Genomic DNA, 26,300 nt, shown 5'->3' with positions numbered 1-26,300 from the left:
TTAACTGATTTCAACTTTGTTATCGAAAAACGTGCATTGTGCACATTGACCGATCACTTTGCACAATACCCAATTTCCTACTTTGCCCGTAACATATCTACAGTCGTTTGTTTAGAGTTATATCAAAAACCAAAATCAACTTTGTGTATAAATTTCTTATTTTTTTTATTGTTTTTCTCTGCGGTTTTGAAAAATATTGGGAATTTTTAATTTTTACATTCCGAATGTACCAACTAGATTCACTTTCCCATTGAACGAGATATTGTTGAAAAAAATCGAAGCAGTTTTACTGCGCCAAACGGTGATGACAGTCACTTTACCTATTGAGTTCACATAGTTTAAATTTCTGCTTTGATGTTTTTGATAAATACGATACAAGTTTCTAAAATACAAATTAGATGCAACACATTGGCGCAAATGGGGAGGGGGAGGGATTTTGGGGGACTTAGTTCCCCCAAATGTCGGCCAAGTCCCCCCAGATCAAAATCTAGTAATTAGTACCAATTTTTATATTCTATGGTACTACGCAATATGGCCTATGGGGAGGGAGGCTTGAGTCTCCCCAAAAATTTAGTCAATTTTCGCCTATGATGCAACAGTTAATTAATATAATTTATCTTAAAATATGTTTTGCTTCTCAATAACAATAGTACTTTTAGGTCTAAGAAAATCTAACATTACATACTAAACAAACTATTCTAACTTTTAGCAACTTTTAACAACAATTAGTTGATAGGTACCTGCTATTTTTGTAAGGTTAAATAAAAAAGTAAAATTCTCATGGCACAACCTTTGGGAAATACTAAACTACATATTTTTCAGAAACATTCCACAACTATAGCTTTTATATATAAAAAGTATACCTGAAGTCTTTGAATTTAAAAAGAATGAGGAAACAATAACAATTTTAACAAAATACTACAGATTAGCTCTTAATTCCTAAATTATAAACAAAAATAAATAAACCTTTTAAATTTGTAACATCAATTATTTTATCAAATATTATAACAGGAGAAAACTTTTCTTTTAATTTATATTAATAAATTAATAAAGACATTTAACATAATGGACGCACAAATATACCTTTTTACGAACCACAGCGGCTTCGCATAAACCCTATCTCTGGACAATTAAAATATCTATAACATCGGATCTTCACATTTATCAATAAACCTCAATTCTTACAATATAAGTTGCTTAAAATTTAATTGTATAGAAAATACCTACTGAGACTGATTATATTTAGCGAATAACCCATTAAATATGTAGATCATATTATTATATTTTTATATCATACAAATTTAGACTTTGTATGTGACTCTCAAACGTTATACATCGATGACACTATTTATATGACAAGCAATTTGTTTTTGCTAATGCAGACATATTCTTATTTAAGAATTTTAATTATTATAATTTTAAATATGTGTCGAAAATATCTTTTGCAGAGTTAAGGTATCAAAAAAAGTTTATTGTGCGGACTGCGGAGTTACGGTTCTAAAAAACCTGTGTTGCGGAGTTAAACGTGCTATTTTAAAAAATGGCTATGATTTGTACACAGTAATGGTGCTTCTAACAAAACCAAGATAATATTAAGAACAGCATTAGCTTAACTTAGAGTTAAGGATTGTATAATTTTAGTTCTGTTTAAAGTCTTCTTAACTGGTTTTCATAATTTTTGTACAATACCAAATAATAGTGTTTTTTTATTCACATTTAAAAAAAAATAAACTTTATCTTCTATGATGATAATCAATAATTTTAACCACTATTTTTTTAATTAAAAATAAATACTAATATGCAACAGTGTATATTTTATTCGACATACTATGTGAAAAATAAATGTAAAAATAATATGATAGTCCATAATACAGCTTCAAAAGGGTTGAAAACGGTTTGCTTTAAACTACTCAAATGAATTACAATCTAAATAAAATTGCATTTGGTCTATAAACATAAAATTCAGCAGTGAGAACGAATTTTGATTGCTAACATACATACAAGAGTTGATATTAACATTTAACTTTTAAAACATTATGAATTTTTTTATTTATTCAATTTTTGCAATGAGCTAAAAACAGTTTACTTTTTGAACAAAGATTTAGGACTTTGTAATATTTTGCGGCTCTTCAATACTGACCAATAATGTCTATGCAGATACCAGACCACTAAATTAAGAACTCCTAATATTGTGAATGCCTAAACAAAAAAATATTTTAAGTAAATTAATATAAATGCAAAATTAACATAGGTATTTTCATTAACGTACTTTCATGGCAAATAATTTTCTTGTGTCATGTTCTGGTTCAGCACACCATTTTAAAAATGTGATAACATCTTTTGCACATTGACTTTGTGTAGCTGGAGTTCCATCTTCATATTCAATTATCTAAAAAAAAGTCTCTTTTTAATTTTATTTAAAATATTTATTTTATATTTCTTTAATATTAATATTTTTAAGTGTAACCATGGATCTGCTTTAGTTTACACAATTAAAATACAGAATTATATAACAAAAGGTGTTTAAAATTATTACCTCATCGTATAATGCTTGAGCCATTCCAATAGCACCACCAGGGAAGTAAGGATTATAATGTTGATTTTCTGCTAATGAAATTCCTGCTGGTGGGTCCATGTAACCAGTCAATAAAGCAAAGATATAATTCTGAAAATAAAATATTTCCAAATAAAATCGTAAGTAAATATTTTTATATTAGCTTAACTTTTTTAAAAATATTATGGACATTTTAAGTAGTTATTTTGGGAAGCATTAAAATAACATATCCTCTTATAAAGTAATATTAACATTGCCTATTTAATTTTATTGAATGAAAATTTCTGGATAATGTTTAATCTTATAAATATTGAGTAACATAATTAGATTTAAATCATATTTGATCATTGTGAATATATATAATTAGTACATAGAATATTTATTTTTTTTTTAAGGATGTTGAATATTTGATTGAAGTACACAACATTAGTAAAAACATTAGGGAATTCATTAGTTGACAGTGGTCTAGTTTAAATCACACACGTTGGACACATAACTCAAATTAATTAAGGTTATATCATGATGTTAAAATAATATAAAGACAAATACATTAACAGGTCTAGTCATAATTAGTTGTTACCTAACATATAAACGGTTATATTGATAATGGTACAACATATGAGGTAAATTTTGTGTTAACATTAAACTTAAATAGATTAAACAGGTGGACTAATATAAGTTATTATGATATTAACTAGGCCAATGTCATATAATAATGATACATACTAAGTACAATGTTTAATGTTGGTTCTTTAAAAATAAAACCAAACAAAAAAATGTGCAAATGAAGAAATCATTGGTTTTAAGCAAGATGCGCATTATAATTGGAACAGAAGCTAAAGAAAATAATTTAATACAGAGGGCTAATCAAAATAAGGAATACACATAGAATGTGTAATATCAACGATAAAATATATAATTTTGTGTAAAGAAAGGTTTAGACTATTTAATAATTGAAGATAAGTTAAATTCATGAAGTTAAGTATGTAAATATTCACTTTTCTGTGCAGTGTAAGTTAGAGAAATGAATCAAACTTCATATAATGTACTACACATAATATTCATAATAAATTATTATACAAGAGTCAATTAAAGATTCATTTGATTATCATTGGTTCAACAATTGACTTAATTGAAAATGATACTTATGATAATGTCAGTACTATTTGTTTCCTCTCTCTAACAAGTCATAAGCAAAAAGTATTTACGCAAATTCATTTTTTTTACGGTTTTAAGTAATCTAAGTGTAAAATAATCCATTAAAAAAATTAAACAGACAATTTTATTTTTGAGGGTATGACATCAATTTGTTAAAATATTATTTCAAAACAATTTAATATCTATTTAAATTTACAAAAATTGTATTTTATTTAAAAAGTCAAATAATAATAATAAACAGGGGACGGAACATCATGCATTTGCATGTTTCTTAGGAAACTACATATTCAAAAACTGATTCAATACAAATTTGTTTCATGCATACAATCGAAGTACAAACATTTTTTATTTAATATTTTTTCAATAAAAAAAGATTTATTTTTACCAAGAGCTCATGGCCACTACAGGATTTGGAAGAAACTATGAATACAATTTGGAACTGTTGATAACATTTCAGCTGATGTAAAAAAAAATATTTAAAAAGTACACATAATTTACAAATTATCAAAAAATAACGGTATGGATATACTATAACGGATGCACTCTTATCTATAGAATCAACCATAACCCGTTAAGGTACTTGAATAGTGGACTAATGCTATACTTTATTATTTTTAGTAAAAAATACTATGAACAAATTTGTAAATTTATATTGTAAATATGATTGACACTAATGATGCATTAATTATTTAAGTTTCAAAAAAATAATGTTCTCCAAGTTTATTCCCATGTAAATAAATATTTTATAAAAATAAGTCCATATTATACTGTAGTTTTTTAGTACATACGTATGCAAATATTTCATAGTTTTTTAGTGCATAAGGATTCAAGCCCTGTAATAAAATATAAATATCTGATATCTCAAACCCTCAAAAATATAATCCTCTCTAATTTTTATAATAGGTTATTTTACTCTAGGATTACTCAAAACCAATGAAACCTGATTTTAGGTGAATAAGTTTCATGTATATTAAGCATGGGTGAGAAAACAAATATAGTGCTGATATCCTCTTAAAAAATTAACCTCTCCGTCTATTCTAGCTTGGGTGATGTAAGTCAAATCTGGTGGGTATGCACCACCGTTAGCATAACGAGCAGCTTCTTCATTCGGATAAGGTTTTGGTAATAAATCCGATAATTTGCCAGGTCTTTTATACATGGCACCAGTTTCATCAGGTCCGTCATCAATCTAAATTTAAAAACAGACATTATTATCAAATTACTCAATATTTATCTAAGTTTATACTGCTGTTACCATTTGTTCGGCAGCTTCAGCTTTGGCCTCATCTTCGGTCAGGCATACTCCAACTAATTCACGATATGCCAAGTACTCAATGCTATGACATGCTGCACAAACATTTTTGTACACTTCCCATCCTCGACGAACACTACAAAATAGATTTATTAATTTATTGACTGAAAATATTATGAAAAACATGACATTTACCTAGCGTGGTCTAAAGTATCAAACCATCCATTATGATTCCATTTTTGTTTAACCACATGAGCTGCGTCATTAGAAGCATGAATCGACTGCTCGAGTGCGTAAATTAGGGAACTACCACCACCAGCCAACACACCAAAACTGGTCAAAAACTAAAAATAAATATATTTTTGTATGATAACTAAATTGCTATAATATAATAATTCTTAATTGTAGAAAGTAATTACATTTTTTAAACAAGCTTAATAAACATTCTAACATTATTAACAAACTTAAAAAAAAAATAGTTTGAAGAACATAAATAATTAAAATCAAACAAATATTTCCATTATGTTAAACTTTTAAATAGCAATAAATCAGTAAAAACATACTAACATGTGCATACAAGAAATAAAGAGCAAATTACCTATATACAATAAATAGTGTGTATATAATATATAATATATATTCATATTCTTTTTTGTATTAGTGAATTTACTATGTTGTCAAGAGTAGATTCTAAATAAAAAAGAAATAGAAAAAATGTACTATTATCATTAAATAAAACATGTAATAGTAAAATCAGTGGATTGTTATAAAAAATGAGTGTATCATGATGAAGTAAAAAAAATAAATAGTTTTGAATTTATTTGAAAAGGCAAGGATAATTTCACTATCGTTGTTTATAATTATTGTATGAGAACCTTCATAAAAAGTATTTTGTATTCACTAATAAATTACTTTTAAGTTTTTAGAAATTAATTTTAAGTATTACATTTATTAATAACAGTTACTATCTAACTAACCAAACTATTATTGAATTGTTTTAAATTAACTAATATTATGTTCTGTGGCCTCAACAACCTGCTAACACACCAAAAATTGTCAAACAAAAAAATATATGAATTTACCATTTATTAATGAATGGCATAATATACTAATTTTTTAAGTACCTACTTTTATTTAGTAGTATTGATAAGAGACAAGTAGTTAAATATAATAAAATACATTTTAATTTTAGAAAGTGTTAACATTTTTTTTTTTTAAATTAGTATTGCAAATAATCTAACATCATAAAAACAATTAAAAACAATAGATAATTACTATTCAATGATTAAAATTAAAAATACTTATAGTAAATATTATATAATTTAAAAACGAACATATTACATAGGTAACTTGTTTAAATATCAAACAAATATATTATGTAGTATAGATTGATTTAAAACACAACACAAACACAGTGTGAACATGCACATACATCAATCAAGCGACCATTAAAAGATTTGGATATGATCTATTTAAAAATAGCAGAATCAATTACCAATAGACCACAGTTTTAAGATATGGCCCCGATTGGTGAGCCGTGCAATCAGTGCATGGTCTGTCAACAGTTCCGACAAATAACTATCAAATGCAGCAGTTAATTCACAAAGAGTTTGAAATTCAAAACTATTTAAAATTCTAAAAACAGAACGGTTTGACAATGACGGAGAGTTAGGAGAGGAACTAGATGAATATCGAAGGAACCAGGGACGTCACCGTACGAAACGTTACGGTAGGATGCCAAACTCGGAGTACTTACAAACTTGTGGTTTTTCGACCACCTAGAAGCCGCTTGAAAGAATTTCATCTCTGTGACGGTGTCGTCGTCGCCAACGAACAGAATAAATTGTACTTAACTAAAGAGTAAAAACTAGACCGACTAGTTCACTCGAGAAACCGTCTAAAAGACTGATAAAACTATTTTCGTGTGATAACGTGGGGCCCAGCTATCACGGCCTAGCTACAATCATGATACAGTACACACTACACACCCACCGACCGCATTTGCAGTTAACCCACTTAACCCATATTGTATTATATTCTGTGGGCCAACTAGTTTATACTTGTAAAAAGGTCCATGATGGAAACATTTTTTTTATAATACGTCCAAAAATATGACAACATATTATGGCCGTGGACCGATGGCATAATATTGTGCAATGTGCAATTGGTAGAGTTATTACGTCGATTAACTATTTAGGACATTGAGGTAGGTCGTTGGTAAACACATCGTTTACAACGTTTCGTCCCCGCCATTTCACCGCCGTCAATTATAAGATAGGACATTAAATGTTCATTTGACATTTTGGTCCACAGGAGTTATAAGACGTTATTATAGCCATAGCTAACTCATATTATTTAAAAATTAAATTTGACTGATGAAAATTATATTGTAAGTAATACATTTTATAATACTTTAAAATTGTATTATTTTATTAATTTAAATTATACCTACTGTCATTTTACATTTTATAAAAATAATTGTAATTCTAAATTTTAAAAAAAATAGTGATTTAAATTTAGTGATATAATATATCGGGGGACCAAGTGTCCTATCTAATACTTGACGGTGACAAAATGTTCGTGACTGATATTTTTTTACGAGGACAAATCAGCGATAATTTGGTAGTAATTATAGTTGTGGGTACCTACTAAACGTCTTAATTATAGCGTAAAATCACTAAAATCATAAACATCACTAACCATGAGTAGCTACATGACAAATAACGATTAAAATAATAAAATATTCAATATTGAATTTAATGTTAAGGGGGTATGAAAATTATGTACCTAATTTTCGTATTTCCAATATTATGGCTTAGCGATTTCAGAATATAAATACCTATTATAAATATTGTAGAAGAAAAGTTATAACTGTGTCTGTATTAGAGCCTTGAGCCAATTTTCGATATTTTAATTACCAAGCACAATAACAATTAAAATGCAAAAAGTAAAATTGACATTGAAAATAAAATATCAAAACTCATCTCCTATACCTTTATACAGGCATAGATACACTTACAATGTTCACTACAATGTTTAGATGAATAATAATTAATAAGTGTTAATAGGTACTTTGCAAGTAGGTATGTCACTCAGTAAGCCATATTTTTAATGAAAATGCATTAAAGAAAAATGTTATTGAAATTATTAGTAAGAATTCGTAAGATGAAGTATTTATACTCGTCAAGATAAAAAGTTGTGATAGCCGATGGGTAATTGAACTTCAAAGTAATTGTAATGATAGGTACTTGAAAGTTATATACTTACTATTAGACTATACGTTTGTATATAGTTACCAATTACAAATAGGTGATAAGGTACCATTTTAAAACCTTAGATACTTTAAACCTAACATGGCTTTTTACACTTTCAATCAAAGTACCTATGATTTTTTTCACAATTACAATGAGACATGTAATCAAATATCTACTAATTACCTTCAAAAAATGAGCTCAAACGGTCCAACTGTTCTCGATTCATGCTCTTACCAGTTACCTGCTTTTAATTTTATTATAATATAGATAATAATTTAGATACATTTATAACATTATCCTAGGTTGGAGATTTGAAAATTAAGCTATAATTTCTTCAAAATCTGCTTTACCTACTTGTATTTCTGATTCAATTGTCAATAATTCTAATGCAAAACACCTTTCTTGATTCATATTTCATAGTTAAACTATGATAATATTCAATATTAAACTTATATATTTTTTGTAATTATTAATATTATTTTCTGACTAACTGATGAAAACCATATACATTTTTGAGCTGTAATAATTGTTTTTAACAGAGGGTTATAGTAATAATTAAATAATATAAATGTATTTATCTGTTGATGCAATTGATACACAATAATAATATCTGATATGCCAATATAAATTCTCCCCCCCCCCCCCACCAGTAAATGAACTAAAAATGTTGCAGCTCCGAGCAACAGGGTACACCACATTCAAATTTTGTTAAAATAATATTTACTTATGATAAATTACACAAGTATTATAGTATTGGTCTACTGAAGATTATTGAATTTGTATATAGCAAAAAATGAATCTTTTTGTCAAACAAAAAATATTATAATTTAATGATACTAAGTACTATAGTCAGGGCACAAAAAATAAGCGCTGGCCACTGCGCCTTTTTATTACTACTAATGCAACTATTGGTTATCAACATTTTACTGTAGCGGTTACATTAATTTATACATTTATCATAATGTATTATAAAATAAATCAATTTTAAAAACAAAGGTACCTAGCATTAAAGTATAAAAAAATAAAATAACACGCATATTATAAAGAATTTTGTATTTTAAAAAGAATTTATGAATTTATTATTTAGATACCACTTTGCATATGATGGACAGCGCTAATTTTTCATGCCCCAGACTTCAAGTTCTGGCATTAGATTGTAAATAGTTATTACAAATTGTATTTAATACCTATGGGCTATGGAAAAATGTTTAGTTTTTTATATTTTGCAGTTATTTAAGCAATTATTATACTTAAAAACTAAATCCTCCACTTAGTTTTAAAAAATATTTCTGATTTTATTATATATATGTATTTATTTTTAACTGCTTATTTATTATACATTATTCTATGTATTAGCATAATAATATACATGGATTGATGATGAACTGCATATACTCAATTAAAAATTCTAAAAAAGTTTAAAATTTCAAAAAAAAACTTGGATTTATAACCCCTCCATACAAACTAATGTTAACTAAATATGAAATTAAGATAAAGCAATTTAAAGAAATAAATAAAAAATGCAAAAAAATTTAGACAGCATAGCTTAGCAATGAATTCGTTCAGTTATCTAAAAGTAATTATATATTTTTATTTTTTATTCATTAAAAAAAAAATCTCATTTGTTCATACATTTTTAAATGTGATAATGAAATAATGAACTATTAAATAAAATCTACCCACTCAGAGTAACCTTAAAATTTATTTGACAAAAAAAAAAAAATGGTAAAATGTTACATTAGTACTTATTAACATTCCTGTATCTACAGTCTACACCCAGTACTTTTTGTATAATAAATGAATTTTCAAAAATTCAAGTTAAAATAGGTAAACTATTATAACTTATTTGTTATATATAATATATGTACTATATAAGAATATCCAATTTTAAACTATCAAACAATTATTCTCTAAAATTGGACATTCAAAATACAAGTTATAAATATACAATATAATAAAAATATCAGGTATACCATACCATATAACCTCTTTTTAAAACTTATTTGATAATTCACACTCAGGATTGAAAGTAGCATAAATTATAGGTAATTATTATTTAGATAAAAATGATTTCAATAAACAAAACAATTTAATAACAATTATATATAAACAAGGTTGATAATAATTTTATTAATTGCCTAATCTTAACTTCAAAAGCATGGATGGAAATAGCCTAAATGATACTGTACAAGACTTATATAATACCTATGATATATATTGTTAGTTGTTAAATATTGCAAGCAATGACAATTTAGTTGACCAATAGCAAGTATATTTGATTATATATAATAAAAATTTAAGTTATCAAAAAAACTTGATATTGAACCTTTCAACTTTGCAATTAATATTGATTTAGTTTTTCAAACTTTAATTGAAACTATTGTACACCTTTAGGTTATATAATAATAAATCATGTACAATCCATATCAGAATACATAATGGAGAAATAGGAGTACTAATTACTAGTAGTAATTAAAGTTAATGCATCTATAGAGTATGGTCACTGAAATAGGATTTTTAAACTCTAGAAAATTAGTTTTTCGATAAACAATTTCACAAATTTTATTGTAGAAGTGAACTTATAAAAATTGAATTTTTTTCAGACAGAACTTGAACAATAAAATCAACATAGGATGTTTAAACAAAAATGAATATCGTACGTTTTAATTTTTGGCTACTACTAGCTAAGGACCGTTTACTTTTTGAACAATGATTTAGGGCTTTGTAAAATCTTTCGACTCTTCAACACCGACCAATAATGTCTGTGCAGGTACCAAACTACCAAGTTGAGCACTCCCAAGATAGTAAATGCCTAAAAAAAATATTTATAATTAATTACCATCAATGATCAATTAATACAAGTAACTTAACATACTTTCATGGCAAATAATTTTCTAGTATCATGTTCTGGTTCCGCACACCATTTTAAGAATGTGATAACATCTTTCGCACACTGACTTTGTGTAGCTGGAGTTCCATCTCCATATTCAATTATCTAAAAGAACATATTTTTTAAATAAATTTAAAATTAACTGTAATTAATAACTTTTGTAGTTAAACATAAAAATAACTAATCCACAAAAAATAACAATGTTTTTTTTAGTTATTACCTCATCGTATAATGCTTGAGCCATGCCGATAGCACCTCCGGGGAAGTAAGGATTATAATGTTGATTTTCTGCTAATGAAATTCCTGCTGGTGGGTCCATGTAACCAGTCAATAAAGCAAAGATATAATTCTGAAAATTAAAAGATTTCAATTAAAATGTTTAAATAAATACTATTTATAGATAATATTTTTTTTTTTCATTAAATGAATGACAAATTCAGTGCTATTATTGCATAGTTGCATCAAAATAAATATACAGGGTTTAGTCTTTGGACACTCATTATTTCAAAAAGTTTAAATGTTTTTGAAAATATTTTTTTATATAGTTTCAAGTTATTACAAAACAACGTTTTTATTAAAAAAATATATTTAAAATGATTTTTATCCTTATACTTTTTAAGTGTTGATTTTTTTAATTACAGAGTTTTAATTTCATATTCCAAAGCAGAATATTTATCTTAGTGTTTCGATAAATAAAAATTGAATTTTGGGCTTACAGTTTATGAGTTATAAGCATTTAACGTTTAGATGAACAGGATAGTAGACGAATATTTTGCGGGGTAATCACTTTCACTCTTCTCAACTATGCTTTAAATACTTATAACTCATAAAATACTCACCCTAAATGCAATTTTTATGTATCAGAATAGTTAGGTAAGTATTCTGCTTTGAAATATGAAATTAAAACTTTATGTTGTCCTTCAAAAATTTAAAAAATTATAAAATTATAAAGATAAAAATATTTTAAAATATAATTTTTTAATAAAAACGTTATTTTGTAACAATTTGAAACTATGTAAAAAACGTTTACACTTTTTAAGATAATGAGTATTATGTTGATAAAATGATCACCCTGTATTGTTCTAAAAAATAAAAATATATGTATTAAAATGCCTAGAAAAATGTAATACATTTTAATCTAAATAAATAATTGTAAGTATTAACTATTTATTAAGTGAATGAATAGAACATGTATGATACATGATGTATCTATCATTAAGTATTAATAATTTATTAAAACAACATACATGAAAACAGATAAAAATTAAACTTAGAAAACATGGAGTTTTTTACTGTACAGAGTATAACAGATAGAACTGACTTTTGGAATAATTTTTGTTCTAATCAATATTTTAATTTATTTTTCTATATATAATTTCACTTGTATAAAATTATTTTCATGTTTTTACACTGAAAATAAAAATTTAAAATTTGATTTAAATTTATTTGTATATATTCAAAATAGCCAATTTGTGAATCTGATTATAAGAACAATGTTGATAGTAAAAACAATTATCTAAATCAAGTTTAATTTTTAGAATTTTATAAAATATCAATATTTTTTTTTTGATTAAATGAATTTGGAACATAATAACTTTTTTCAAAATTTTTTAATTGAGAATTTTCTGACATGAGTATATTTCTTAAATTATTTACTAATCATATAATTTTAGCAACCTTTGTCATATATTTAAGTAGCATAATTTTTTTTTTTTTTTTGGTGAGGTATTTCTGATACACCTCTTATAGTCGGTTTTGAATATACGTTGGCATTGAAAAGGTCATAGTAATGGATGCTGTGAAAATATTTTGAAAATTACACAATGTCTCAAAAATCCTAATATAAATATTTGGTGAAATGTTTATTATGTTTCTACAGTAATTTATATTTTAATTACAATAAAAAACAAAAGTAATTTTGTTAAAATGTATGTTATATTAACCCATCGTTGGTATCGCTATGCAAAGTCCCGCCATTGGTATTGAGTGAGCGCTGCGCTCACCTTGTTGTTTTTCCATCATTATTTAATATATAATGAACATAAAATATTGAAACCAACAACAAATTATTAATAGTTTAATCTTTTACAAAAAATGTTCTTACAATTTTTCTTGATTATAAACTGTTAACCACTAAAAATGAATTTATAATTTTTTATACATAATTATATAATAATATAATCATTATCATTCTTCGCCCTAGTGGTTTAGAATATTTTGCTGATTATTATAAAGTACCCATATGTTGTGTGCTCGTTAAATAGAGGTTTTGAGTTTTTGAAAACTTATTGGGTTGACCTATTGAGTAAGTGCAACGCTCAATTTATGGATATTAACAACATTGCACGTCGATATCTAATCAAGAATTATTTATAAAATTATTATAGTTGTAAAAATATATTTAAACATGTGTGGATTGAAGGAATCAAGTAATAAATAAATAAATGGATCTCAAAATACTAATGAGGTGAGCGCTCACATCGCAACCACTGACGGGTTAATATTCTTGTAATTTCTTTGAAGTTTATGACAAACTTTCCAAAATTACAAATTAGATACAATTTTCTGCTAAAAACAACCCTTAAAGTTAAATAATGAAGCATTTTTAGTTCTCCAAAAAATTCATAGAAAAAAAACGCATTGTTTTATTTATTTCTTTACTCGGAATCTAAAAAATTACCTCTCCGTCTATTCTAGCTTGAGTAATGTAAGTCAAATCTGGTGGGTATGCACCACCGTTAGAATAACGAGCAGCTTCTTCATTCGGATAAGGTTTTGGTAATAAATCCGATAATTTGCCAGGTCTTTTATACATGGCACCAGTTTCATCAGGTCCGTCATCAATCTAAATTTAAAAACAGACATTATTATCAAATTACTCAATATTTATCTGAGTTTATACTGCTGTTACCATTTGTTCGGCAGCTTCAGCTTTGGCCTCATCTTCGGTCAGGCATACTCCAACTAATTCACGATATGCCAAGTACTCAATGCTATGACATGCTGCACAAACGTTTTTGTACACTTCCCATCCTCGACGAACACTACAAAATAGATTTATTAATTTATTGACTGAAAATATTATGAAAAACATGACATTTACCTAGCGTGGTCTAAAGTATCAAACCATCCATTATGATTCCATTTTTGTTTAGCCACATGAGCTGCGTCATTAGAAGCATGAATCGACTGCTCGAGTGCATAAATTAGGGAACTACCACCACCAGCTAACACACCAAAACTGGTCAAAAACTAAAAATAAATATAATTATGTATGATAACTAAATTGCTATAATATAATAATTCTTAATTGTAGAAAGTAATTACATTTTTTAAACAAGCTTAATAAACATTCTAACATCATTAAAAAAGTTTAAAAATTTTTTTTTTAAGAATATAAATGATTAAAATCAAACAAATATCTGTAGTAGATCAGTGAAAACATACTTATATGTACGTACAAGAAAGACAAATCTAGCGACGAGCGACCTTCATACAATTATATGTAAAAAATGTATTTTTTGCATTAGTGAATTAACCTTGTTATTAAGAGTTTATTATTTAAAAGATTTTATGCATGCAATAAATAAGAAACAAGTTACCCACTGGCGACCTAATCTTATAATTAAATAAAACAGATGTACGTATAATAGTAAAATCAGTATTTATAAAAAGTAGGTATGTGTATAATGAAATTATAAAATAAAAATATTATTGGATTTATTTGAATAAAAATAATTCATACTTTAATTGTTCACAATTGTTTAAATGAAGTAAAATAGGTTTTAAATAGTATTTGAATTATAAAATTATAAATTGAAAATTGAAAACTTGGATAATATGAATTGCAGGTACTATTGCAACTTAATGACTAACCAAAAATCTTGAAAATTAAAAAAATCTAAAGAAAATTTTCTTAATAGAGGTAGATTATAAATATCATGGAAATCTAGGACAGAAGCATATTTCAATTGTATGACCATTTTAAGTTAAACTGATAAATAAGTACTCAAGTAATACATGCATATAGCTATGTTGATGATAATATTTTTTTTATTAACCAATAAATTGTATCAAAAAAATATCAGAATATGAAGTGAAAACCTGCAGTGCTACAAGACAAATTTGATTTATGAATCAAATTAAGATGCATATCAATAGTAATCAATAATACATTTTTTATTGTTAATTTATAGTATGTTTGATTAAAATTAGGGAACAAATATGTTAGTGTATAAATTTGGATATAGAACTTTGAAATTTAGCCTGAATATTTCTATAACCAATCGCATATAGACAACTATTGACCTTAAGACACTGTAATTGACGATCACAACATACAAAATTATAGGGGCCAGTTTCACAGCAAACGGGTGTTTTCGGACGTTGGGCATGTCATACTAGCCACAGAAACTTGGAATACCTAATCCACAACCAAAGGTGGATGACGTGCGGCGTTAATAGTAGGGTGATTAATAAATATAGGTACAATAAGACCAAGGGCTACTTACAAATTTGTGGTTTTTCGACCACCTAGTGGCGGCCTTAAAAAATGAGAAAGTGCTCGTCATCGGTGCGGCTGCGATAGGATCTCGGCAATCAGGACGGCAGTAGATCAACGGAAAACGTTCTGGTAGGGCTTCTTTTGGTGACGCCCGCCGGGTCGTTCTCGGCGAAGATGGTCAGAAATAAAGAAAATTTGGTTCCGGCACGGCCTCAAAGAAACGGATAAGGTGGAATATTTCACCAGTCGGGACGTACGACCTACAGCTGTATCCGATAGCAAGGGCACAGTCGCAGTGTGACCAACCCCGAAACGACTGCCGCCGTCCAACATGCTGATAACGGATGCCGGTGATAATATCGCTACTGTACCGCTACCACCCGCTCGACCATTACCTCCGACTGTCGGCCTACTCCAATCGTGACCTTAGCGAAAATTGTGGGACACAACGCAATAAACTATAATTTATAATAGGTATTAGGTATATAAGTATATTACCTAAAGCCCTGAACTCGATCGGTCGGAAGACGTTCGTAACCACAAGCGGTACCTATTGCAGTCTGCAGACATCGATTTTTTTTCACCGAAGATCGAGGATAATATTATTATAATAATATTATACTTAATGATGTTATTATACGGTTTTTAAAATTTTATTTTTTTTTTTTATGGCAAAGTTATTTACTGTAGTTATTAAATTAATAGGGATCAGCTATTCCGCAGCCGCATCTATAATAGTTTAGATTTTTTTCATCAAACACACTAAACCTACGACCTACCTTTAATATATTCGCCTATTATAGGTTGCACAATAAATTGGCACTTATTTTATTTTAACTTAACCATATTCTTAAATAAAAAAAAAACAAATGATTATTCGTATGTATAATATTTATATTACATTTATTTGAATTTATTAATTAATGATTTTATTTAACGACTATAATATACCTAATACCTAATAAAAAATGTGCATGTAACTATAAACTATCTAAATAATATTAAACGTTTTGATATAAAGCGGCGATAAAAATTTAGTTGAAACGTTATATATATTGATATAAAAAAATATCACTGCGCGTCTGCGCTCTTGAAAATAAATAGACAACAATAAAATAGTAAAATACATAATATAAAATATTATTATATTATTATATGAAATTCACAGTGGCCTGGCGAGTATTACAATATTTGTAGGTACATGATATTTTATTTTTGTATAGAAGAATAATAACTTCCTACCTATTTATGATATAATACAATATAATATTAACTCCAAACTCGTCGTTGATGCCAAATATATGTATGTATCGACTAACACATATTGGCATATTATTTTAAGCCTTAAAATACAATTATAATAATAGGTACCAAAGTCCATATGTATATAAATAGAATAATATTATTGTATTAGTGTATTCAGTATTACTATGATTTAAATTAATATACATTTATTTAATTTATTATGATGAGGTAAGTATTACAGGTATCTACATACATTTATTTTCCAAATCACTTATTACTCAACATTCCAATAAATATTTTCTGATTTTTCAAAATATTTGAATTTTTAATAGGTATGTATTATAACAGCTATAGTATATTGTTGACAAATTCGACAAAAATTCACTTTAAAGCTACCCAACATATTTTTTTCGACACATAAGTATTTCAACGAGTTAAGAACGATGGTGCAAAAAAAAATTGTGGATATCGTTATTTTGGAAGTTATACCCTTCCAAAGTAGGCAAATATGCGTTTATATATATTTACGCATACATAATATATGTATAGTGAATACACTAGCGTACGCACTACATTGTATTTTACTGCCGCGCACAGCGCTTATAACGAATTTTTTTTTAAGTACCTATGCAGTTAAGCATGCTAATAACGATGGTGTAGTCAGAATTTGACGGTCGGATTTAGTTTTGATGTTTTGGAAATTTAGGCTTTTAGCTATTTGTTGTCTAAGACTCCTGCAGGGCCCTGACCTGCCCAAGGTGGATTTTCATAACGAGCCGAGGGATGGTTTCGATTTTAATTGTTTGAGCGAGCGAGTGACCACGTCGAGTAGTATAAAACTAACAGCACACTATTGAAACTAGTGAACGAAAATTTGCTATGTCGTATATTGTGTGTTATGACGGAGACAACAAATACATGGGTAGCATTCTCTTAAGAGGACGCCACACCCGCATGTGTTGTCTCCTTTTACAAACGCGTAACAGACCAAATTTACTCTCAGAAATTCAAGTTAGCTTAAAAATTAGAGTAAATTGACCTATTATGAAACCAGATGGTAAGAACATTATCTGTGTTTATTGTTGGAAGTTTTTTTACGATAATTCAGTTTTTAAGTGAGTTATGAGCATTTTTAATTTATATTTCTTATACACACTATAACTCACTTAAAAATTGAATTATCGTGAAAAAAGTACCATCAAAAGAGATAATTTTCTTACCATCAAGTTTCTTAATTGGTCGATTCACTCTAATTTTTAAGTTAACGGCATAAAACTCGAATTTCTGAGCGTAAATTTGGTATGTTACGTGTTTGTTACGTAAGACGGAGACAACACATGCGGGTGTGGCGTCCTCTTAAATATCAGTTAGGTACTTATACTAGCAAGATTACAATAGCAATATACCATCAACCTGTTGTTTACTTGGAGATTGCAAAAAACTTAATATAGCTATTATTATATTATTAGGTATAAAGATAATTTAATATAATATATTAATTATATAGTAATGTGATAGTTGTAAAATCGAGATATTCGTATAAATATAGAACGAAGACCAATTAAAATGTACAATTGTCAATTATGCATAGGTGCAAATTGAGGGGGCCTTGAGGGGCTAAGCCCCCCCCCCCAAAAAAAACTTAGCCGTAGCCCCCCAAAAAACATAGGACATACAATTTTAAAATGCTATATTGCAATGGTCTGCTTGCCTTTAATATATTTAGCCCCCCCAAGTCAAAAGTTGAAATTGCGCATATGCAATTATGTATAGTTAATTTGCATTATACATTTATACACCATATGGTACCTATACACTTTATAATATATCTCAAACATTGTCATTGTATATACGAGGTGTTGTAAACTATATATACCTATAAATATATTAGGTGTACAGTAAATAACTAGGTACGCAAAATAACATTAAACTTAATCGAACTTTTCTAATATAAAACAGACGGTAGGTACGGTGTCTATGAATGTGATTCTTACATAGTAAAGTTGGGGATTAATTTACAACGAGAATACACTAAAATGTAATAATGGCCATTTTTAAAGTTAGGTTTATCCATCTTCCAACGTTTGTGACGGGTTTGTGTGGGCGTATAGCGATGCAGAGAGTATTATATATACGACAAGAAAACAAAAAAAGGATGTATGTTAACATGTTCAGTCTTTGCGTATACATATACATTGTTTTGTTAATCACATTTGTCACTTTACCAAATTGTTATATTTTCTTATTTATGAATTGAAAATGTTTCTCTAAAATGTTTATGGAAACAAGTTAAAATATCGAATAGTATGTTACGGTTGACTGGGCTTCGTTTCATTGGGAGGTTGTATTTGATGAGATAATTGTACAACATGATAAAATCGGTAATTTTTAATTTATATAAATTCTATAGTTATTTCCATCGATATCTTATGAGGTAAGTACCTTAATTATTTCAATGAAGAGAGCGTTGATAAGATTGTCAAAATTGACCTGAATGTAACCTACCTGTATAAAAATCACCATTAAGAGCAGCCGTCTTAATATGATAATACATTAATACGTCAATACGAATACCCAACAATAATAATTAAAATGTGTGTAATATTAAGTAAAGTAAAAAAATAAATATGACATAATACATAATATATCTAAGATATAACTATAGGTATTACAAAAATATGAAGTTATGTACCCACATATATATTATATTATATAGTACCTGTACTAACCTACCTAAATAGGTACCTAATTCACAAAAAAAAAATACTATTCAAAATGTTAATGTTCGTTTTATATGAAATTATTAATTAAACTAGTATAGGTTATATCCATTAAATTAGATACATTAAGATTAAACTTCGTAAATCACAAATGTTTTAAATAAAAATTTCTTTTCGAACGACGATAATATCCGTAATTTAGATATGGTATGAACTATGAATGTATGATACATTTTAATATGCATACAAATATACTAACATTGAAAATTCAATCTGTCTCACTGACAAACACCCATTTTTGGACCAAGTATAAATCGTGTATTATTAATTATTATACTATATTATTATATATTATAACACGAATATTGGCCACGCATTTCTGTGACCCCTATATTATAAAGTTGCTGCAATAACCCGATACTGAAATGTAAAGATAAAACATTTGTATGTATAATAATATAGCCATATATACGCAAACAAAGAAATAATCGATTTGTAATTAATATTATCGCGAGAGTCAAGCGATAGCATCGTAAATATGGGTGTGTACCTAATATGTTTTATTTGAAATCGTGCGACCGTCGTCGAACATTTTTATTTTTATTTTTAACTTTTCGTTTTTCAGTACCACATTTTATCGGTATAGTCGTATAGAACATTGAATAATATATAATATAGGAGATTATCAACTTGTTTTTGTGTTATAATTGAGTTGGAAACAGATCCTCTAAATTGTATACTTGTCGATTGCAAAATATTTATTACCCTGCTTACCTACTAATTTATTTTTAAACAGTAAATGACATATTATTATGTAAATTTTTAAACACTGTATACAAAATCTCAGTTATTATTATTTCATATTTTTACTATACCTAGGTACATTGTGAATTATATCTGTGTGGACTAAACACATGATGATTTTCACAATGTCTAATAATTAAAAGAAAATTTAACAATAAAATCGCATCATAATAAAACATTATATGACAATATTTAGCTGCAGCATGAAATATTTCATGGATTAAATATTATATAATTATTTCTAATCTTTGGCTCGATTTATAAAACTTTAACTAATACTTACCAGTTAAAACATAGACAAAAATATAATTGCAAAACGCTAAAATATTCATTTTTTTTTATTATTCCTTAATTTATTGTCAATAAAAAATAATAATAAATAATATAGTTATGGTAGTACATAGAACATACTATATAGTGATAGTGTTACTGGTTAGTATTTATAGAACCCATTCTAAAAAATGTTTAGTATTATTTTTATAACGCAGTTAGCCATTAGGTATATCGTATAAGTATGTGATACAAATATATAATATTAAAGTACCTATCGCAGTTTTAGTGTTTTTAGATAACATTTAAACTCTACAAACACATTCGAAACAAAAATACTCATCAATATTATAATCAAAAAGGGGAAAAGTAGGTAAGCACTATGATATACACTACGTCGGTATCTATGTGTCGAGTGTTCCTCGTTATTAAGTCAATGTATTGGATGTAATGGATGTGTGAAATTGTACTTCAATAATAATTAATAAATCATTGCAGCATACCTAAAACGATTCTGAGCGATTCAATACACCGACTTACCGTAGAACGTGTGCACTGTGCATAGGTCGTGGTATAAATAGCCATTAGGTAGGTACCATAAAATTAATCTTAATACTTCGGTAAATTTCGTTGGGTAGTACTATAGTAGGTATTGTGTAGTATTAAAGTAAATAATAATATGTACATTAACGATAAGTTTCAAATTCCTGAAAATATTATTTTTTAAATTACAACAAATAATTCTTATTTTTCGTTTAAGTATCATCAAAATCAAACTTGAAAAGTCTTTTTAAAAAATATTGAGCATTTGTATTTTTAAAATTATTAGGCTCCTGCAAGAACAATATCTATTAAATGTTCAAGCCTTAGATATTAATATTTAAATTTTTATAACTACCTACAGATCAATTTGCGAAATTCGATGTTTTTTATGATTTATTCCAAAATATGAAATTCAAACGCCTACAAAATAAAATGTTTTTTTTATGTATTTTGGCATTTTTAAGCTGGTATTTGAAAAAATCATCTGGAATCTTGTGTTTAGTTTTTAAGCTTTTTGGGCAAGCTTGCACATTTTTTAATAATATTTATAAAAAAAAAATCAAAAATGTCAAATGTGAAATAGCTTAACTTTATTATAAATATTTTAAAACTTTATTTAATATAGAGAATAATAATTTATGTTACAGTGAAATAATTGAGGTTCTAAGATTGCTACTTTCTTTAGCTACAAGTTACAACACTAAAACTTAAATCTTAGGTATTATGAGTTAAGTGTTATTATAGTGGCTATAATGGGTAGCTCTTTCACGCAAACGGCAAACCTAATAATGTTACTTTTATTCCCTGTATGGCTTTATCACATTTACTTATTGTACATAAAAAAAAAATCGTATAATGAGAAATAACGATATTATGTGTGAATTAAAAAAAAAATTTAACTTTAGACGTTCATAAAAAATAAATGTACCTACAATTAACCTCAACTTGTTTTATTATTTTTTAATTTAATTTCAAAATGCATAAAAAACCTTGTATTCAATTTTAAATCCTATTAGCTATTAATATTAAATATTTTATACATTTTTAAATACAAAACAATTTGCAAATGCTAATTTTTGTTTTAAATAGTAAAATGTTTGTTTGACAAAACATTATTATTTCTATTGCTTAGAGTAAAAATTAAACATGTAAATAAATGAACAAATTCTTAAATTAAAATTAAATTTGACTATACCTACCTTTAAATTTTTAAATGACTTTTTTTCAGTCCATAAAACCATAAATGAAAGTATTAAATTCATAATTCACTATTCTACAGTAAGTAGATACTTAATAGGTAGTACTAGAGAGCCTTTATAATACTTTATTATAAAGATAATACCTTTTACAGTTTTACCTCCACGTATTCGCTATTGAATACCGATGAAATTTTGAGCATATTATGTTGCCTGACAAAATAACTAGCATGGCACTATGGTCAGTGACCTGCAATTTACTAATTCGCTATACTTTTCTATATTAAGTAGCTACCTCATTAGTCATTAAGTAATAAGTAGTTACCTAAAATTTTTTCGCATGCATTTGCGGTATCAAGTACCTACTGTGCCAAACGCGCCATCTGTTGTACGTACGTATTGTTTTTTTTCTGTATTTTTTTTATAGTTATTTATGTATAGAGTGAGTAGCTGATACGTAACAAGAACTGCGCCGAATCAAACATATAAATGCGATAATAATAACTATTACAGTAAAAATTCTTCTACAACAAAAGTATAGACGTATTTAGTATTATAGTATAATACAAATATGATTAAAAACAGTTTTTATGTATTAACAGGATAAAACAATATGTCTATATGATAATAGCTACCGTAATTATTATTGCCTATTGGTTATACTCACATAGTCACATATTTCTATACTAATACACATTAGTAAATCTGTGCTTATACACTTATATACTATAGGTATATGTAGTAGTGTAGTACTATTGAGTACTATATATTTATATTCTATGTATACTATAATTTTATTTATATAAAATAAACTAATATCTATATTATATATTATATGTACTAAGTGTAAAAATTAACAAGATATTGCAAATTTAAAAATGTATGCAGGTGGCGGTTGTGAGTGAACACTAAACATAATATCAATAAAATATGTCACTGATTTAGTTGATTTAGGGTAGGCGTAGACCTGACATATGTGTGGAGCGGGCGTAGCCAGTTGACTGTACAGATTATAAAACAGCTTGTTTAATGTACAATTTCAAGTTACTACTCTTTTTATTTAAACATTTGGATAGTTTAAAATTGTATAAAATTAAAAAAATAAATAAATCTTAATAAGTGTTACTTTATCAAAGTAGGTACCAACATAGGTGCAATTCGGACAATTGATTTGGGGGGGGGGCTAATTTTTTAAAATCAATACAGACCCACATAATTTTTTTATTATGTGTATTTAAGAATGAATATATTTAAGAACCTAGGGGGGCTTAAATAAAACTAGGAGGGACTAAGCCCCCTAGACCCCCCCAAATTGCGCCTATGGGTACCAATATTATATTTTACAAAAATAGTGGCGTACGAAGAGTTGATGTTCTACGGTTCTGACCCTCCCCCCCCCCCCAAATATCTTCCTTTTACCAGAAAATCTTATTTACCACTGCATTTCAATACACAGAGTATTTGAGACCAACTACAATTTGCTATAACCAATTATAATATAAAAACTGTTTAGAAAAAAATAATGTAAATTATTTACTCAGGTAAAACCCTAACCGAACTAAAATCCTGCATCCTGTACTGATTGTATTATCATATAAAATAATTTGCTTTAAACAGCTTAAACTGAATTTTTAACACAAAAATAAATACATTAAAGGACATCACAACGCTAATTTTTTTTTAATTTTAAGTTTATCGGTGTATTGTACTATTGTTGTAACTTGTAGTTCAAATAATGAAAAACTAAGTTAAAAAAATGATCATTCGACGAGATAATGAGAGTTGACGAATAGCCGCGTGACGTAGCGCGACGAGTGAGTACCCATGTTTTACATATAAAAGTAGTTTGATTTACCCAATAATTTTAATAATTTACGATACTATTTCAGATTTTTTTTTATCATCTTAAGTATATTTATGTGTTTAAGATGATGGTGTGGTTTAAAATGTAATATAATATCCTGTTATTCTATACATATTATAAATTATAATTAAGTAAAATTATTGAGTTCGTGACTCGCGTTGTATTGCAGTATAAACTAAATTTTACGAAATTTACTATAATAGTTTTATCTTCTATTTAGTCTTTAAGTGTGAGACCCACACCATATATATGGCATATTCCTAGATAATAAATTAATAACATACTTTAAGTATGTTACACTTTAAATCTAAGCAAACTGGTTTTTAGTGTTGTGATGTCCTTTAATATAATATTAATATTTAAGTTTTTTCTGTCCTTAGAAAATTATTTTTCAAATTATCTGGACCTCCTTAGAATTTAATTGCCGAGTGCCGACCCCTGCCATAGAGTATACTGAGTATAGACATGTAAAATAAAACAATGTATTACCTATATAAAATAATATATCTATATTAATATATGGTACATTGGTAGGATTTCCGATGTTTTATCTACGATTTACCTATGCCTCGTAATAAATGCTAGTAATAAGCACAAAATATATTTCATGAAGGGTTTATTAAATTTGGTATTGCAAATTCTTCTAGAGGTAGGTAGGCTGCCTATATTATAGAGTCTATTTGTCATTTGTGCATATTTCAACGTTTTATAGTTATTACTTTTTAGAGCATATTATTGAGTCTTTTAATGGTATAATACACGTGTATATTACACTGTCTCGTGATTTTTAGAGCATAATATGAGAACTATAAATTATATTACCCATGGTATAAAATATATATTACAATTACATACTATATATTAGGTACCTAAGTGAAACGGGAAGGAGGGCACTGGGGGCACGTGTCCCCCGAATTTTTATGTTATATTAAATGTTTGATAAAAATGATAAGTTCATATATATGTTGAAACTTGAAAGCAAACCATTTTGAAGGGGTTGGATTTAGGAAATATTTTATATCCATCGTTAGTAAGTTCTGTGTGACTGTGTGTGTAGTGAGTAGTGACTGATAATAAATTACTGTGAGTGAGTTCCCGGAATGCTTTATGTACCTAATTAAAGATAAACTTCGAAATTAGTAACGTACATTCGCGCCATATGCGTAGTCACACGTCACTATATTTTTCGATAAAAAAATGTTCAACTCCCATGTGCCATGAAATTCCCAAAAAAAAAAATTCACCCAGTACCAAACGCCCTATTTTAATTTTAAACATATTTGAATTCATTAATCTCTTTTCTAGGTTATGAAGGAAATTCATTTTTGATTTGTTATATTGTTTAATTAGCAGAGTACCAGAGTACCAAACTAATTTTCGGTTTTTTTCAAAATTCACAATTTATTACTTTAGTATTATTAAAAAAAAAAATCGTTTTCTACAAAACATAGACAAAAAGCGAAAAAATTTTAATATTTTTTCAAAATTAAAATCTGGAAGTATATTTTTTTTCCGCTTATTGGTCTAAATGCATGAAAAAATAACCAGCTTTCAACAAACTTAACAGAGTCTTGTATGCTTGTTAGTACATTTTAATAATATTGGAACAAAAAATGAAATGTTTTGTTTACAGCACGTCATCATTATTATTGATATAATGATATATTAATATACTTATATTAATAAATGGTTTACAATAATGTTAATACATTATTTTATTAAATGTAGGTACCATAGACCATATAATTGTTAACATAAATATGTAATCATAAAAATAGTAGATACACTTTATGAAAAATAAAAGGGTCATAATTAGATATTCTAGCATTGCAAAAACTAGAGAAAAAAATTAAGTTCCCCTCCCCAAAAAAATGTTCTGGCTACGGCACTGAGCTACCTTTATACTATAATATATTATAATAACTAAATAATAATCCATTACCCATAAGAGAAGTGAGAACAGACAGTAACTACTAACTAGTAAGCCAACAATAATTATTAATAGTTCATTATTTATTGGGAAAACGGGAAGGGTGCTAATTGCTA

At 27.1% G+C, this 26,300-nt stretch overlaps 2 protein-coding genes across 2 annotated transcripts; both read right to left on the bottom strand.

Annotated features, from left to right (window-relative positions):
- Positions 1 to 1,799: 1,799 nt before the first annotated feature.
- Positions 1,800 to 6,871, bottom strand: LOC100158664 (cytochrome c1-like). The gene is given in 7 exon segments (NM_001162571.2): positions 1,800 to 2,199; positions 2,270 to 2,389; positions 2,537 to 2,665; positions 4,737 to 4,901; positions 4,968 to 5,100; positions 5,160 to 5,308; positions 6,721 to 6,871. Coding segments are annotated over 7 exon segments (861 nt in total). The 5' UTR covers positions 6,769 to 6,871; the 3' UTR covers positions 1,800 to 2,082.
- A 3,882-nt stretch (positions 6,872 to 10,753) lies between these two features.
- Positions 10,754 to 15,833, bottom strand: LOC100167598 (cytochrome c1-like). Its single transcript, NM_001162288.2, is given in 7 exon segments — positions 10,754 to 11,030; positions 11,094 to 11,213; positions 11,329 to 11,457; positions 13,789 to 13,953; positions 14,020 to 14,152; positions 14,212 to 14,360; positions 15,620 to 15,833. Coding segments are annotated over 7 exon segments (873 nt in total). The 5' UTR covers positions 15,680 to 15,833; the 3' UTR covers positions 10,754 to 10,913.
- Between the last annotated feature and the right edge of the window lie 10,467 nt (positions 15,834 to 26,300).

This window comes from Acyrthosiphon pisum, chromosome X (genome assembly GCF_005508785.2).
Source record: "Acyrthosiphon pisum isolate AL4f chromosome X, pea_aphid_22Mar2018_4r6ur, whole genome shotgun sequence".
Classification (NCBI taxonomy): Eukaryota; Metazoa; Arthropoda; class Insecta; order Hemiptera; family Aphididae; genus Acyrthosiphon; species Acyrthosiphon pisum.
The sequence above is the reverse complement of the archived record's forward strand: the minus strand, read 5'-3'. Positions and strand labels throughout refer to the sequence as shown.